The following is a 15,266-nucleotide window of genomic DNA, read 5'->3' as shown; positions in this document are numbered from 1 at the left end:
TCATATCAAAGAATGTAAAAATAATAATAAATTTTTCTTAAAATATTAGACAATAGATTTTAAAATGGTCACAAATAGATCTATTTAGATTAGATATAGATATTATTTAAATATAATCTATTTAAATTAAATTATTATTTATTATAATTATTCTTATGCATATATATACATATATATGTCATAAAATTAAACTTTTTAATAAAATATTTAAAATAAAAAAATTGATTTAAATTTTCAATAGTATTGGCTTAATCAATAATATTATTTGATAATTTAAGTCATCAATAATTAAATTGAATGATTATGGTTTTTGTATAGCAAAAGATTTCTTATTAAGTTTTTAAAATTTGTATCACTAGAAAAAATAAAATAAAGCCAATACAAAAATATAAATAGAATTATATGTATATAAAGTAATATAGAATAGAAAGGAAATTAATAAAAAACTACTCATGGCTAAAACTATAAAAACTCAAAATGATATTTAGGAGGAGGTTCAGATAAAAACATGGTGCAACATGACCAATATGTTTTTGTAAATTTGTTTATAAATCTAAATTACATTCATTAATATATTTAAGAATAATTTATATATACATACAATATTATATAATATAATGTTCTTTTTAGCTATCTTGCAAGTTATTTAGATACATGATTGGTTTAATAGTGATACAAACAATACTTAAATCCTTTGTATTACAAAATTTTATAACTTCATACAATGTTTTTAGATTCAATTATTACATTTAAAACAATCTCTTTCATGATAAAATATAAAATTTTATTTATATAGTATTCTGAAAAAACATTCATTATAATTAAATGCTATCCAATATGTATCCATCAATAATGATTAATAAAAGTTGGTATCTTTAATCATATATATATATATATATATATACATATCATCATCATAATTTTTTGTTAAATGTTTTCATCTTATTCAACAATTTCAATATTTGTTATAGATTTCACATATAAGCAAGATTTGTCATTATAAATTTAATGGACTAAGTCCATTATTAATTTATAAATATAAAAGTAGATAAATGATTTGCTCTTAACACATAAGTAGAACATTATTAGAAATAAAAAAGTACAAGAGTAAAATTTGTAATAATAAAGTCATAGCTGAGCACACTAAAATCATCAAATAATGATGTACTTAAAAAACAGATGTATAATGACAAAATCCTAAAGACAACAACCGATACAAATTATTCCAATACAAATTAGATTCAAAGTGTATGGCTAAGGTATTAAAAACACTCTTCAATAGAAACAATTATATTTAATTCAAAAATGTCCCAACTTGCAAAAATTGACATGAAGCAAATTTCATGAAAAATGGATGATTCAGAGAACTTTTTAAAAAAAATTGAAACTGAGTTGGTGTCGTGTCATCAAAAGCAATCCAGCAAACTCAAAAAAAAAAAAAAGGTTCAGAAAAAGTTACAAAAAACAATGCTCTTCAACAGTGAGAGACGACGAAGACGAAGCGGGTGAGGTAGAGGAGGAGGAGCAATACACAATTTTCAATCGAGTTACTTCGTGTGTGTTTTTAGGCATCATCGTTGCCTCGTTCTCTCCGCTTCCCCCGGGGGTTGTTTGTGGTGGTGGTGGTGGGAGTGGTGGTAAACTCTTGCTCTCGCTTGCCGCACTGTAGTAGTGCAGTAGGGGTGTTGTTTTTTCACGAGGAGGAGGTGGAGGCGTGGTGTTGCTTCTATCTGGTGTCATTGCATTGATTGGTGCCAGGTACGGAGCTTGTGGGTTTGTGGACTGGGTGTGGGCATGAGGAAGGTTGCTGGATTGATGGGTTTATAGAGAGTTTGGAGGTGAGGTAGTGAACTGGAGTGAATTTGGTCGGGAGACAGTTTTAGGGTTTGTGGGTGAGAGGGGTTGGTGAATGGGTTTTAAGGTGGGAGTCTTCCGAGGTTGTGCGAATTCATGTCTCTGTGATTGGAGGGGTTCTGGCGTGCTAACTGAGTTAGGTTACAGCTGCGGATGCGTTGGAAATTGCGGTAGACGCGATGGACTCCAGACGGCGTGCACCTGTGATTGGCCCTAAGGTGCGCCAGGTTGGATTTGTGACGCCGAACGCTGATAGCCCTGGTGAGGGAGTAATGGAAAAAGAGGCTGGAAACTTAACTACTAATTCGCCCACGCCTGTTACTATTGCTCCGACGCGTCCTGTTATCGAAATTCCTCATTCGCTGAAGGCTGACCCTGTGGCGGTGCCATCCCCATCTCACAGGCGAGGAAATGAGGTTGACATTCCCTCTGCTCCAACTGCCAGCTACAATCCTAATGATTCTGTACTCGACGGGTCGTCGTTGCCTTCCAGCAAAGGAGGTTTGGTGCATCCTCTGATTTAGCAATGAGGACCATGTTCAGCGTCTTTTCAAATTTCAATTTACTTCCCTTTTAAGCAGGACTGACAGGACTTAGGTTTTCAGTTGTCAAAGTGAACCGACTCGTTAGACTTGTTACTGTGTTGAGCGTAGCTCAAGGATTGCACTTGCCGAGTCTTGCTGCAAGAGTAGTGGATTTAATGGCCCTCAATTCAGTTGATCTCCAAATCCTGCCAATTGGTGCACGGAAATCTTAATATAAGATTGTGCCTCGTTTGCAGGGAGCACAATCAATGATGTGTATGGTAGTTTGGTATCTGAGAGTGTTGCCGAATCATCACCACTGGGTAGGCCTACTGGCAGCACAGTTGGAGCTTTCGCAGAGAGGGTCAAGCAGAAGACCTCAGATTCAGCCATTGGCTCAGCAGTGATTGATGGTGGTGTAGCCAGCGGTAAGCCTGGTAAAGGCTCGAAAGCGAATAATCGTGGAATTCCAGCTTTGTCAAGCAGTGATGCAAAGTCTTCCGAAGCACCTGCTGATGGTATGTTTCCTGTCATTCAGATGAACCTTTATACTGCTTCATGGATGTGACGGGTTTACGGGAATTGACAACTTTCGTGTAAATTCTTATCACCGGAAGTTTTGAACTCAGGGTCCAAGCCACTGAAGGAAAGAACATCAAAAGCTGAGAGGAGAGCGAAGCAAGAGGCAGATCGGGCAGCGAAATTGGCTGGTAAAGGAACTGGTAAGTGGGCACTGGAACGTCGTTGTCGTGCTGAATGGAGTCACTTCTTCAAACTTTAGTCTCAAACTGATAAAAGGTTGAAACACCATGCAATTTTAGACCCTTCTTAACATCTTATACTCTCCAATGATCACCAAGCATGAATTGTCTGTGAATTTGGTAAGAACAGTTGATAGCCTCGATATGTGATACTCAGAATTTTTTTCATATGTTTCATTATCTGAAAAAAGTAAGAAAAAATAAAAAAATAAAAAAATAAAGTCCTTCAGTAACTATTTCTGATTGTTTTGTACTTTGGTGTTTAGGTGCCTTTCGATATCGGCTAGCAGTTCCAAGATTCTGCTTAGCATGCTATTTCTTAAACACTGTTATACTGAAACTTTCAATCTGAAGCACATGAGCGTATTTTTCTCTTACCAGGAGGAGGAGCAGGAGGAGATCCTAATGCTCAAACCAAGAACTCAAAAGGAAAAAAGGACAATGCACCGGAAAAGAAGAGCGTACAAGCACCTGAGAAGAAAGGATCAGACAAATCCAGCGAAAATCAGAAGAAGAAAGAAGTTCCAGCTCCTCGCCTTCAATTTGACGACAAGGAACGAGTAGCAAAGTCCAAAAGGCGGTCTTTAGTGGAACAAACAGAGACCAAGAACCGTGTTGAACTCTTCAGGCACCTGCCTCAGTTCGTTTACGGGACACAGCTACCATCCTTGGAGGCGAAATTCTTTCAAGATGATGCCATGCACCCGCATCCTGCAGTCTACCAGGTTCGACCACTTGTTCAATTTTCATCACGACATCTTTACGACCTTTTCGTACCCTCATCTTGAAAGTTGGACTCGTGAAGTGTCCAGCAGAGCACAATCTGACCTGAATTTCAATTAATGTGTCATCTTCACTTGGCTCGTTCCCGCGAAATATTTTTATGATTTGCCAATCCTCCTGTTTGTAATCGGAATTGGGGTATAAGCATCCTTATTCGTACTTATTTTGTCAATTTTTGAACAAAAAATGTGGGTTGATGCTTCTGTGGATGCGGCAGGTTGGTCTTCAGTACCTGACTGGAGATATAGTAGGAGGTAATGCCCGATGTGTGGCCATGTTGATGGCTCTTCGAAGCATGATAATAGACTATGAAACCCCTCCTGAGAAGACTTTGGTCCGTGATTTGGTGACAAGAACCAACAACCACGTTAATTTTCTCATTACTTGCAGGCAAGTATTACAATCCATCGTTTGAGAGGTTCTATGTATTTGGAAAATTAGAAGCCTTGTGAAATGGTTTGGCATCAGATCTATACCTGCTAAGGATTGGACTAGCATTTAATACCATCTACATATGACTCTTGCACTAATATGCTTCGGCGGTATGAACGATTGTTTACCTCGCTGAAATAGAAGTGCGGGGCTTCATCGAACTTTATTTTATTTTATTCGGTTGAAAGATTGCATTGCTTATTTCCACCTTCTTTTTTTTTTTATTGGTGAACTGAACAATCTGAATGCAGACCCCTTTCAATAAGCATGGGCAATGCAATCCGCCTTCTCAAAGCGAAAATTGCAAAGCTGGACCCTAGTCTTCCTGAGGCCGAAGCCAAAGCTAGTTTGATTGCCGACATCGATACGTTTATGCTGGAGAAGATCGTATTTGCGGATAAAGAGATCGTCAAGCATGCGGTGACCAAAATCAGAGACGGAGACGTCGTTCTTACTCATGGATATTCCTCTGTTGTGGAAATGATCTTAGTGAGAGCGAAAGAGATGGGCAAAAAATTCCGAGTTGTGGTTATTGATTCCAGGCCTAAACTCGAAGGGCGACGTCTTCTTCGTTCCCTTCTCAGCAAAGATATTCATTGTACCTACACCCATACGAATGCTGTTCCCTACATCATGCAAGAGGTTACGCGTGTGTTTCTTGGGGCAGCATCTGTTTTGGCTAATGGGACTGTCTATGCACGAGTTGGGACGGCTTGTGTTGCCATGGTTGCTCATTCATGTGGTGTGCCCGTCATGATATGCTGTGAAACTTACAAGTTTCATGAGCGGGTGCAACTCGATTCGATCACTTCTAATGAGTTGGGTATGTAACATTTCTGCGTCCTATTCGTCTTTGGGGAATCGATAATTATGTTGTCTGGGAGATACTTGTGTTTCCTTACTTTCTGGTTTTTAAAAATTTCTGTAGTGAACAAGTTCTTGACAATGTGTCTTGCTTTGGTGACAGGCGACCCGGATGCATTGGTGAAGGTGGCAGGGAGGAAAGAGTCAGCTCTTGAAGGCTGGGCTGACAATGAACATTTGCAGCTCTTAAACCTCACGTATGTGTTCTGATTTGTAAAGCTACCTCTTTGAGTTAAAACAGCCACAACATCGAGCAAATTATGTCAAGTTTATTAGCCACGTAGCAGTCTTTTAGTAATACCTCTAACATTCTTTTGCCCTTTCAAGGGTGTTTTGGCATCGTTTATAATTTGATTTGCCGTGAGTTGCAGATATGATGCAACGCCTGCAGATTATGTCTCCATGATCATCACCGAGCTTGGCATGGTGAGAATCTATTTTGTACTTAGTACGATTTTAATCTACAGCTAATCAGTCCATTCAAACTTGCTTTTTCACGTCTCTGTAACTAAGTCCATTCTAAGGTAACAAAAGCAGCGCTTTGTATTTGGCCATTAACGGTTCAGTTGTATACTCCATGCGACGTTTTTATTTTTTTACCCTCATGTCCTGTTTTCAGAAGCAGATCATTATGGACTACGTATGAGCTTTTTTTCTGTGAATAGTGCTTTTCTGACGATTAATTGTTGTGATTGTGCAGGTCCCACCAACCAGTGTACCAGTGATACTTAGAGAATATAGGAAAGAGCCTGCAGTTTAGATTTGGATTTGAAAATATCACTTCACAAAACCACAGATAGTTCATTGGTTAGCGTAGGATGAAACCATTACGGGAAAGCTCATGTTGAGGTTTTTCTCAAATCTTTTAAGAAGCGAATACAAATTTTTGTTAATGATAATGTCTAAACATCTGTTTCGGGTTTTCATGAATTGTGAATAACACTCCATTGAAATGCCTCTGTAAGGGTTATTAGTCGATGTCACTAGTGTCATCATCTGCTGCCTTTGTTCCTGAAATGCTTGAATCCTTGTACGGACTGTATTAGAACCAAATACTCTTCCACATTTTTTATATAATTTGTCCAATCTGCTGTCCATCAACAAGAATATTACCAATCCATCTTCGAAACTTCAACTTTTTTGATTTCTATAAGTTTCAATTTGTTTCATAAAGCTGCAATAAAGAGTAAATCAATTTAACGTAGATATATTTTTATTTGTGTAGCAGTTACTGATTGATAGTACAAATCATCAGTAACTGTGGATTTTTGCCTCTTTTCTTCAATTACATGTAGGCGAATGTTGGGTAGCTGACTCAGATTTTGTGGCCAGTTCAATAATAGACATCCAATGGTTAGGATGATTCAAAGATTGGTTGTAGGGGTTCAAGGAAACAAATTTGAGACGTATAAAAAAAACTTAAAAAAATTAAATTAAATTAAATTAAATCAAACAATTTAAAGTCAAATTAAAACCAAAAGATGTAAAGATTATTTTTCAAAAATTTAATAGATTTTTTATAATAAAACCATGATGTTATAAAAAAAAATGAGTCAGTAATTAGGAATTTTAAATTCTAACTATAACATTATGATTTTAAGTATTAGTAAGTATGACTTTATACATATATTTTATATACTTTTATTATGGTAATAAAACATAAAGTCAGTATGTGCACCAAAATCTTCAATAATATTTCTATATGAAAAAAATTATGGGTGAAATGATTGTTGATTCAAATATTTTTAATATTGTTAAATAATTATATATGAAATTTTATATATGAAATTAACAAACATTCAATTTTAAAAATATATAAACCCTAAACCCTAAACCCTAAACCTGGTTTTTGAAATGTTTTAAAAACTATAAAATGTGTAAAATTAACAAACATTCAATTTTTAAAATAATATTTAATGAAATAATAAATGATATTACTATAAAAAATTAAAACTCTTAGAATTTTTATTTTATAAAAAATTGAAAATTTGACATAAAATTGATCAATTTAGACTCCTGGTGCTCAGTAATTTAACCTATGGTACTTCGCAATTGTACAACACATGCTTCTGGCATTATAATGATATTGTTTCTCAAACCATTTTCAAATATAATTTCTAGAGTATTTGAAATGTACTTTAAGAAATTTTTCAACTTTTGTGTGCTCGTTCATAAAAATTACTTCTTTTGTGTTTTTAAAAAACTGTTGTGTTGTTAAAATCAAATTCAAATGTATGTATAAATATATATACATATATATAGTTTTTGAATTTTTTTAATAATATAATAAACAAAAATCTAACTACAAACTTCACATAAAGCTTTTAAGTATATTAAAAGACAAAGAACAACCATTATATTACAAAAACAAACAATGCCAAAGATGAATAATAACAATTTAGTAGTAATAAACTACTAATAATCATAATCAAAAACAAAGTTAAGTAATTAGACTCAATTATGAAGTCATTAAAGGCAAAAACATCTTGTTAAAGAAATTACTATAAATACGCTTATAAAAATATTTATTCCGTTCAACTCAAAATTAAACTTAGAAACTAAAATGAAATATACTCATAAGATCATAATGTATGAGAATAGATATAGTCAAATACAAAGCCTATAATATTATGAATCAAGGGTAGAACACAAAAAATATATTAATTAGATTAATGATGGCTTGAATCTTGTTTCTATGTATACTAATTAGGAAAAAGGTCATGTAGAAGCTTTCTAAAAACCACAAAGTTTAAAAGATAAATATCTAAGTTGCAAAATTTGAATGTAGTTACTTTTTTGTAAATAAAAAAACTCTTGGAGAAGTTATTGTACCCTCATGATGCAATTACAAATCTAATTTAAGTTTAGAAAGATTTTTGAATGTCTCTCAACAAAAATATTATCTACCTTATCTATTTATACCAACTTCAATTTACCTCTACTTACCTCAAGAATATAGATATTAATGATAGAAGTTACAATAATATAGAAACATGAAAGAACAACCAAAATAAACAACAAATTATAAAAAATATATATAAAAAAAAGAAATAAATTTGGATCCAAAAAAAACCAATGAAATATACTATAATATTAAAATATTACATTAAAACATTAGAATATTACACACAAATATTATACATAATGTATTAAGAATTGAAATCTAATAAAATAAAATAAAAATCATGAAAAACAACAAGAATTGGATAGAGAAGGATAAAAACAACCAAAAAAATTTGACTTTATCAAAAACCTTTATCTAACTAAAGGAATTTCACAATAATTTTTATCTACGAAATAGACAATAGTAATATGAGAAGGTAGAAGATGTCCCCACAAGGCCCATATAATTTCTTCGAATTGATTACATTTGACCACATCAAACATCCAAGTTGTTTCCCCTCACACTATTTTTGTCTTACCAAATTGCGTGACGAAGGTGGCCCCGACCAGCGGTCGGTCCGAGTAGGAGGGGGCCCCTGAAATTAGGGAACAGGGGTCCGCACATGGTCCACTCGTCTTCCAGCTCCTTGTCCGCTGCTGCTGCTGCCCATCTGTCGCGGAATGTGTTGAATTGCGGTTTACTTCCGCGTACCCATTTATCCTGAAGACGATGCCGATTTTCTTCCGCTACTGTAGGTTATGATTCATCAAAGATTTTCAGGGTTCAGACTTATGCAGACATTTTTCCCTCAAGTGGAGAAACGGAGACAACGGGGTGTAGCGTGTTCGAGCGTTGAAGAATCTCTGATTTGGTGAGAGACGGTGCATGGTCGGTTGTTTCGAGGGTTTTTGATTTGTAATTGAATTGAGTCATTTTCGTCTTTTACCTCTTTTTTTTTTTTGGGTTTTGTCGGAGCTTGGAGATGGGAGTTGAGGTGGTATGTCAGATGGTGAAGTCTAGGGTTTTGTATTTATGGGCTGTGACTGTGGGAGTCTTGGTCGTTCAAGTGGTCGCAATCAGACCCGATCAGACTTCGAAGAACATGGGAGAAACGAGGGTTGCTTCCTTTGCGCTGGGATCCTTTTGGCGAGGAGAGGCAGCGTTTGGTTGTTTGCCAGGGGTGGTGAGAACTAGGGCGGGGTATGCGGGAGGGTTGAAACAAAACCCTGATTACCACAGCGTTGGCGATCATGCCGAAGCTGTAGAGGTAGAATATAACCCAAGCATGATCTCGTTTGAGCAGCTGTTGAAGGTTTTTTGGGCCAATCACGATCCCACTCAAATTTTCGGGCAGGGTCCAGACGTTGGTCCGCAGTACAGGTCGGTGGTTTTCACACAAGACGATGAGGAAGCTGCTGTAGCCGCAAAGAGCAAAGCGGCGGAGCAGAATAAGCTGCCACAGAGCGAAGTTGTGACAGAGATTCAGAGTATGGGGGTTTTCTACCTCGCAGAGGCAGAACATCAGAAATTCGAGCTTCGAAGGAAACCCCAATTGTTCCAACTTTTGGGCGATATTTCAGACGAAGACCTGACTTCTTCAGTTTTGGCGACGAAGCTGAACGGATATGCTGCAAATTTGTGCCCTCCAAACATGAAGAAACTCCTGGATACTAAGGTCAGTCCTTTTCTGCTGACTCGACCTAATCTACAGCAGATTCTGCAGTTTTAGATGTGATGCGCCTTATATGTAGATTGACATGCTGGTCGTTTAGTTCTGTAATTTTGCTCCCATTTAGCAATTTCAATTTTACTGTGTAGGTGTTCAAATCAGATCCTGTGGTGTCTATGGGAGTTGTGACAGTATTTAGGGTTGCAAATCTAGAGAGGTCACATTCAGTGTTTCAATACAGTAGTCAAATCACAATTTAAAATGTAAGCTTTGTCCAAATCTGTAATTTAAGTAAATTTCTTCCAGTTTCATTTCCATGCCACTATCTCCTCGCAACAATGCAGCGAATTGATTTGACCTTCACATTTGAGGAATTGTGTGGAATATTTATGGTGTAATTCTCAGTTAGGGAAGATTGGGATCATGCCAAATTTGTAGTTTCATTACAGAATCAAAAAATCTCGAGGAATCTTGTTACTTACATTTGACTGGATGTGTAAGTAAGTATAGTCTTGCTTCTCCAGTATCGATGGCGCTAGAAGTTAGTTGTGTGTAAAATGACGGATGCTGCCTTCTTGTATGGATTTGAGCTTCTGACTAGTATGAGATATTGCCGGGTATGTTATAAATACCTAGATGAGCATTTCAAACTTTAGAAACTTGAGAATTGGCCGAAGCATTCAATCCTTCGGCTTTGAACCAGATAATCTTCACTCAACCTGTACCACACCTTCCAAGCTGTCAGGGTTTCCGTCACTGAGCCGATCCCAGGACCTTCGTGTGGTTGCGTTTCAACCCTTTTCAATGATGATAATCTTGAGTAGAGACGAGATAAAAGGAGAATGAAATATTTCAATCGCCGCTTCGGCAGAACAATCGGCTCTCAGACGAACCACCTCACCAAGCCGAAGTTGATACTGCAGAAAGGTGATCTGAAATGCCAACTGGCGCTAGGAATCCATTTAGGCATGAGCTAAAACTGGCAACAGAGAACCCAACTGAACCAAGATGACAAGGTCGTGCTTAAATCAACTACCCCGAATAAGAATCCAGCGCAGTTGGCTGTCATGGAGTTCAGCTTCGCGTCATAACCGACTGGTATAACGCGTTTAGCCCTGACTAGATCACGCAAAATACCAGACTATATCACGTGCAAGGTGCCCACAGTAAAATACGCACTTGGGTTGAGTTTTCAAAGAGCTTGATAAACTCGTGGAAAACGGGCGTAATATTTTATTTTAAGAAAAAGTATCTTCGCCCATGTACAGTTCCAGACATCGAGATGTGCACCTTTTTCTTTCTGAGAGAGCGTCCTAACTAATGTATGGAATTAACACATCGTTTTCAATTTAAAATGGCGGTAATGCAAGTGGATTCCTAGGGTTCAGCAAGATCCGAAAATGTGACAAGTAACGTGCACCAAAGCCTCTCACGCTGCCACACACTCCGCATGGTCCACATGCAGATCTTCTTGCAGCACATGGCCGATTCAAGGCCTGACACAGCATCATCATTTTCCCCATTAAATATTTCAGATTCCAGTACTTGTGTCGATCTCTTTGCAGATTTCCAAGAGACTAGCAATTGACTCGCGGTGCACGACGTGAGCACAACAGGGGAATTTAATTAAACATGGACAGTCATGAGAGATGACAGAAAATTCGTGGTCGCCGGAATTTCTGTAATGGTACCCCAAACCCACGAGTTTCTTGTAGCAAATGGACCAAGTTTCCCTAAGGAACGAAAAAGAAGAAGAGCAAACACAGATGCGGCACACAGTACTCAAAACAAATCTGTCCGCTGCGTCTCCAGTTGCCGGGTAACTTGTGGTGGAGGAAACGCTGCAAATTCCTGCAGCGTCGACACTGTCCATAAGGCGTGACGGTTGATCACCAGTGGCCAGGGATCTGAATGCCCCAAAGGATGGACGGAGTAGAATCCGTGGCCCAGAGATGCACACAACACCGACACAATGTTTACTGTTGCAGTGCCCATGTCGGTATTCCCTAGGAACCTGAGGCATCCTGCCTTGCGGTAAATGGCTTCTTTTCTACAACACAAGTGCACAACTGTGACGAAATATACTTAAAAGAGTTACATCAATTCCACAATTTTAGGATGTAGCGAAACGAGCTGAACTCCCTCTGGTTCATATTATAGCAAGCTTCACACCCACAATCGAGTTTAACAATAGATGTGGAGAAATCAAATTAAAATCCCGGCAGGAAATTAGACCTGCTGCATGGGTTTCCCCAAATCGCAACTTACAGAGATCCAACCAACTACGATTCATGTCGAATTCCTGCCACAGGTGTACAGAAATGGGTAGAGTAAAGTGGGCGTGTTGGTGTTTCAAAGTGCTTTGCATCGGACACCAATTTCATTACCAACGATAGCCTAGTAACATATAGTAAGCCTCTTCAATTTACTATTGTTTACTTTTCTACTTCATTGATATAATTATTTTGATAGTGCATCTAAAATCCTGAGGTAAGTAACCTGTCATTCAAAAATACCGAACCTCATCCCACACTCGACAACCAGATCGTCATGCAAACGTCTCGTGAATAGCGCCGAAAAAGCCATTGCAGTACACACCCCAGTCAGCACAGACTTGAAGTGCCAGACCTTATACAATTATTCAGGTAATGGTCGGATACGTTGGTCAGATATTAATTAACCGACCAGTTTGGAGCCTCACAGCAAATCCACAGTAATTCTCAGCGGTACAGTAAATCACTGTTCGATGTGAAGGAGGAGCAGGAACTCGTGTAAGCATTGATTAGACGTGAGGACAAGTAGTAGAGAATGGAAGATGGATTACGCCCTGGTGGTAAGAAAAGCTTCAATGAGTTCGAAGTGTGGGTGAGATCTGGGGACCTCTTCCAGTTCCAGTCCATGTGATCTCATGAAGAGGAGTGAAAGAGGACAAACCCGATGGCGAAGCACTGGAGAATGCATGATTCCCATTAATGATTGCACAAACTATCGGGCGATACAGATCGCCAATTATGGTAATGTCGGAGATACTCTGACACTTTTGCGCAAAAGTTGACAATGGGCAACGTGTCAAGCTTGCCACGTGCTGTCATCCACGCACACCGGAGTTGCAATGAAACCGAGGGTGCGACGAATGATGCACCCAATGAAGGCGCCACTTGGAACGGACAGGCGCGCAGTCCCGATCAGAAGATGCCGGGGCAATATACCGGATAGGTGCACATCTCCAGGCTGAGTCATCAATTAGCGATGCATTTGAACCAGTTTTTTTTCCTCTGGTTTTTCTCTTTTCTTTTGCCTATTTCAGGATATCGGCTATATTCAGGCCGTGCTCATTGGATCGGAGGTGCATGTACAGTCTGATGCTCGTTATGCCGCCGACTGAATCTCTGCGACCTGGCAAGTCCTGGCAGGGATCATGAACTGACTCTCTCCTCTCTCCCTCCCTCCCTCCCTCGCTGCCCACCCGTTCGGTACCTACCTTGTCAACACGGCGTAAACATCGCCTTCCGATTTGCAATTACCCTCCATGACAGTAACAACTTGATGGGGGGGGGGGGGGGGAAATAACAAACAAATGAGTCACCACAAGCTTAGCCAAGCCAGCCAATTTCTGCTCCGTGACTCGATGACGCGAGACGGATGTTTCGCCAACAGTTTTCGTTACGTTGTGAGCTACAGAGAGCATTTTCTGATGTTTTTCTCGCATTCAATCATAGTTGGAGAATGAAGTGTAAACGGAGCAATATGTACCAACGGGAAGTCGAAGCTTGGGAATGCTCATTGTGATTGGATGGTTGAGAATTGAGAAAATTGAAGCTGGGAGACAAAACAAATCGCTATTTCTTACTTCGGCAACCTCATTTTGCTGAGCAATCTTGTCTCCTAGGTCCACTTTGGTAGTGTTTACTATTTTATTATGTTTTATTTTAAGGGGAAATATCATTTGCACCCCTCAAATACGTCAAAATATCAAAAATATCCGTATATTCTTGATAATAGCATATATACCCTAGAATTGTTCATAATAGCATGTGTATCCTCCAACCTGCATTAGAAATCTGCAATTCCATTAATGTGTTTTGTCTTCATATGGGCCAAAAAAGAAAAAAGAAAAAAAAAGGAGTCCCGCATAATGTGCACTCTCAGGCAGATTGTCTGAAGAAAAAACAAAAGGAGAGTGCCACAGCATGCGGCTCTCTCCTCCGTCCCCCCTGAGCATCTCGCTCCCCCGCAGTATCCCGTCCTCCGTCGCCTCCGTTAATGCTTTATCTCCCAGTTGTTGTAAATCTGAACTTCTCAGTATTTCCTTTCTGATGAAGGAGAATACATGATACAACATCAAGTGGTTCGATTTCGATTAAACATGTTGTAAGCGAAATTTGACCATGCCCACTGCAGAACTCTTTGCCTTTCGTTGAGCTGTTTCGCTGGCGAAAACATAATCAAAAACACATATTCATTCTCATTAGCACTCTCGCAGATACTTATCAATATGATCCCAGTGGGTTGGGTAGGTGTAAAAGTTATGCTGTGAAAAGACTGTGAAAAGACCGGTGGTAGATTTGAGTTGTAGAATCATATTGTCTTCACTTCAAGGCTGTATTACTTCATGTAAAACGCGTGAGGTAGGTAATACAGCAGCAGCATTGACCAGCAAAGAAAATGATCCCTATGAGTTGAGTACAGGATCCCAATGTGGCTAAACTTTTAAATGAATGATCAAAGAATCAGAAAGAAATTGCAGATTCTAATAGGCGGCTCAACTCATTGAGCCAGTAACAGTGACTCAATCCCTAAAGCTCACCAAAGCAGCAACGAGACATTTTGTATTCTGTTTCTTGTATATGACGAGGAGGGGTCATTCACTAAAGCGAAATAGTGAAAGAACTCTCCCCCAACTCATAGCTTCCATATTATTCTTCTGTAAATGGATATAGTTTGTTTGGAACCTAGGAAGCAGCATTTGAAAACGAAGTCTCCTACAAGAATTCCGCCAATAGCACCTCCTATCAATGCTAATGCAGTATTTCCATAAAATTAACTTTGCCACACATATAGATTGGATCCCACACAACGTTGGCGGATTCAACGAGGTAGCCAGAGAGAGAGAGATACCACCACCATAGCCAAGATATAAGATTGGATGCTGCAAAAACAAGACTAGTGGATGATTTGCATGAAACCTGACAGCCACACTACCATAGCCAACACGGAGATGGGACACAAGATCACACTTTGTGGGGCGTTGGGCATCATCAGCATGTCTCCAGCCAGGAGGAGCAGAGCTCTTTGCTTTGTGGGGTACCCACGACCTCGTCTAAAACATGAGCACGTTTCAGGCACAGGGTTGTCATCGTGGGGTTCACAAGTTCATGATCACTTTGCCATTGTAACGTTCATGCTGCGGTGAGGCAAGGTCCTGTATTTGTGAAACAAATAGAAATTTCTTAACAACATCGTTTCACACTATGGATTTGAGAGTTTGCAGCAAA

At 38.6% G+C, this 15,266-nt stretch overlaps 2 protein-coding genes across 3 annotated transcripts; both read left to right on the top strand.

The window, feature by feature from the left end:
• Positions 1-1,504: 1,504 nt before the first annotated feature.
• On the top strand, positions 1,505-6,142 carry LOC112272729 (uncharacterized). Its single transcript, XM_024500786.3, has 10 exons — positions 1,505-1,758; positions 2,002-2,355; positions 2,636-2,896; positions 3,008-3,100; positions 3,521-3,864; positions 4,140-4,312; positions 4,606-5,177; positions 5,322-5,415; positions 5,590-5,644; positions 5,919-6,142. The coding sequence occupies exons 2-10, from the start codon at positions 2,034-2,036 to the stop codon at positions 5,976-5,978; spliced, it is 1,974 nt and encodes a 657-aa protein (XP_024356554.1). The 5' UTR covers positions 1,505-1,758; positions 2,002-2,033; the 3' UTR covers positions 5,979-6,142.
• A 2,589-nt stretch (positions 6,143-8,731) lies between these two features.
• Positions 8,732-10,086, top strand: LOC112272862 (peptide methionine sulfoxide reductase A5). 2 transcript variants are annotated; one of them, XM_024501027.2, is made up of 2 exons: positions 8,732-8,973; positions 9,170-10,086. In XM_024501027.2, the coding sequence occupies exon 2, from the start codon at positions 9,205-9,207 to the stop codon at positions 9,829-9,831; it is 627 nt and encodes a 208-aa protein (XP_024356795.1). In that variant the 5' UTR covers positions 8,732-8,973; positions 9,170-9,204; the 3' UTR covers positions 9,832-10,086. The 2 variants fall into 2 exon arrangements, with proteins under 2 accessions (XP_024356795.1, XP_024356794.1); XM_024501026.3 differs by having other exon boundaries at positions 8,748-10,086.
• Positions 10,087-15,266: the final 5,180 nt, after the last annotated feature.

Source organism: Physcomitrium patens, chromosome 19 (genome assembly GCF_059467195.1).
Source record: "Physcomitrium patens ecotype Gransden chromosome 19, ASM5946719v1, whole genome shotgun sequence".
NCBI lineage: Eukaryota > Viridiplantae > Streptophyta > Bryopsida > Funariales > Funariaceae > Physcomitrium > Physcomitrium patens.
Note: the sequence above shows the minus strand (reverse complement) of the source record. Positions and strands in the feature narration are given on the sequence as shown.

Coding starts and splice junctions, on each gene's coding strand:
- LOC112272862 (XM_024501026.3), top strand. CDS start 9,085: ATGGGAGTTGAGGTGGTATGTCAGATGGTGAAGTCTAGGGTTTTGTAT.
- LOC112272729 (XM_024500786.3), top strand. CDS start 2,034: ATGGACTCCAGACGGCGTGCACCTGTGATTGGCCCTAAGGTGCGCCAG. Junction 4,313..4,605: donor AATTTTCTCATTACTTGCAG/GCAAGTATTACA, acceptor ATCTGAATGCAG/ACCCCTTTCAATAAGCATGG. Junction 5,416..5,589: donor TTGCAGCTCTTAAACCTCAC/GTATGTGTTCTG, acceptor CGTGAGTTGCAG/ATATGATGCAACGCCTGCAG.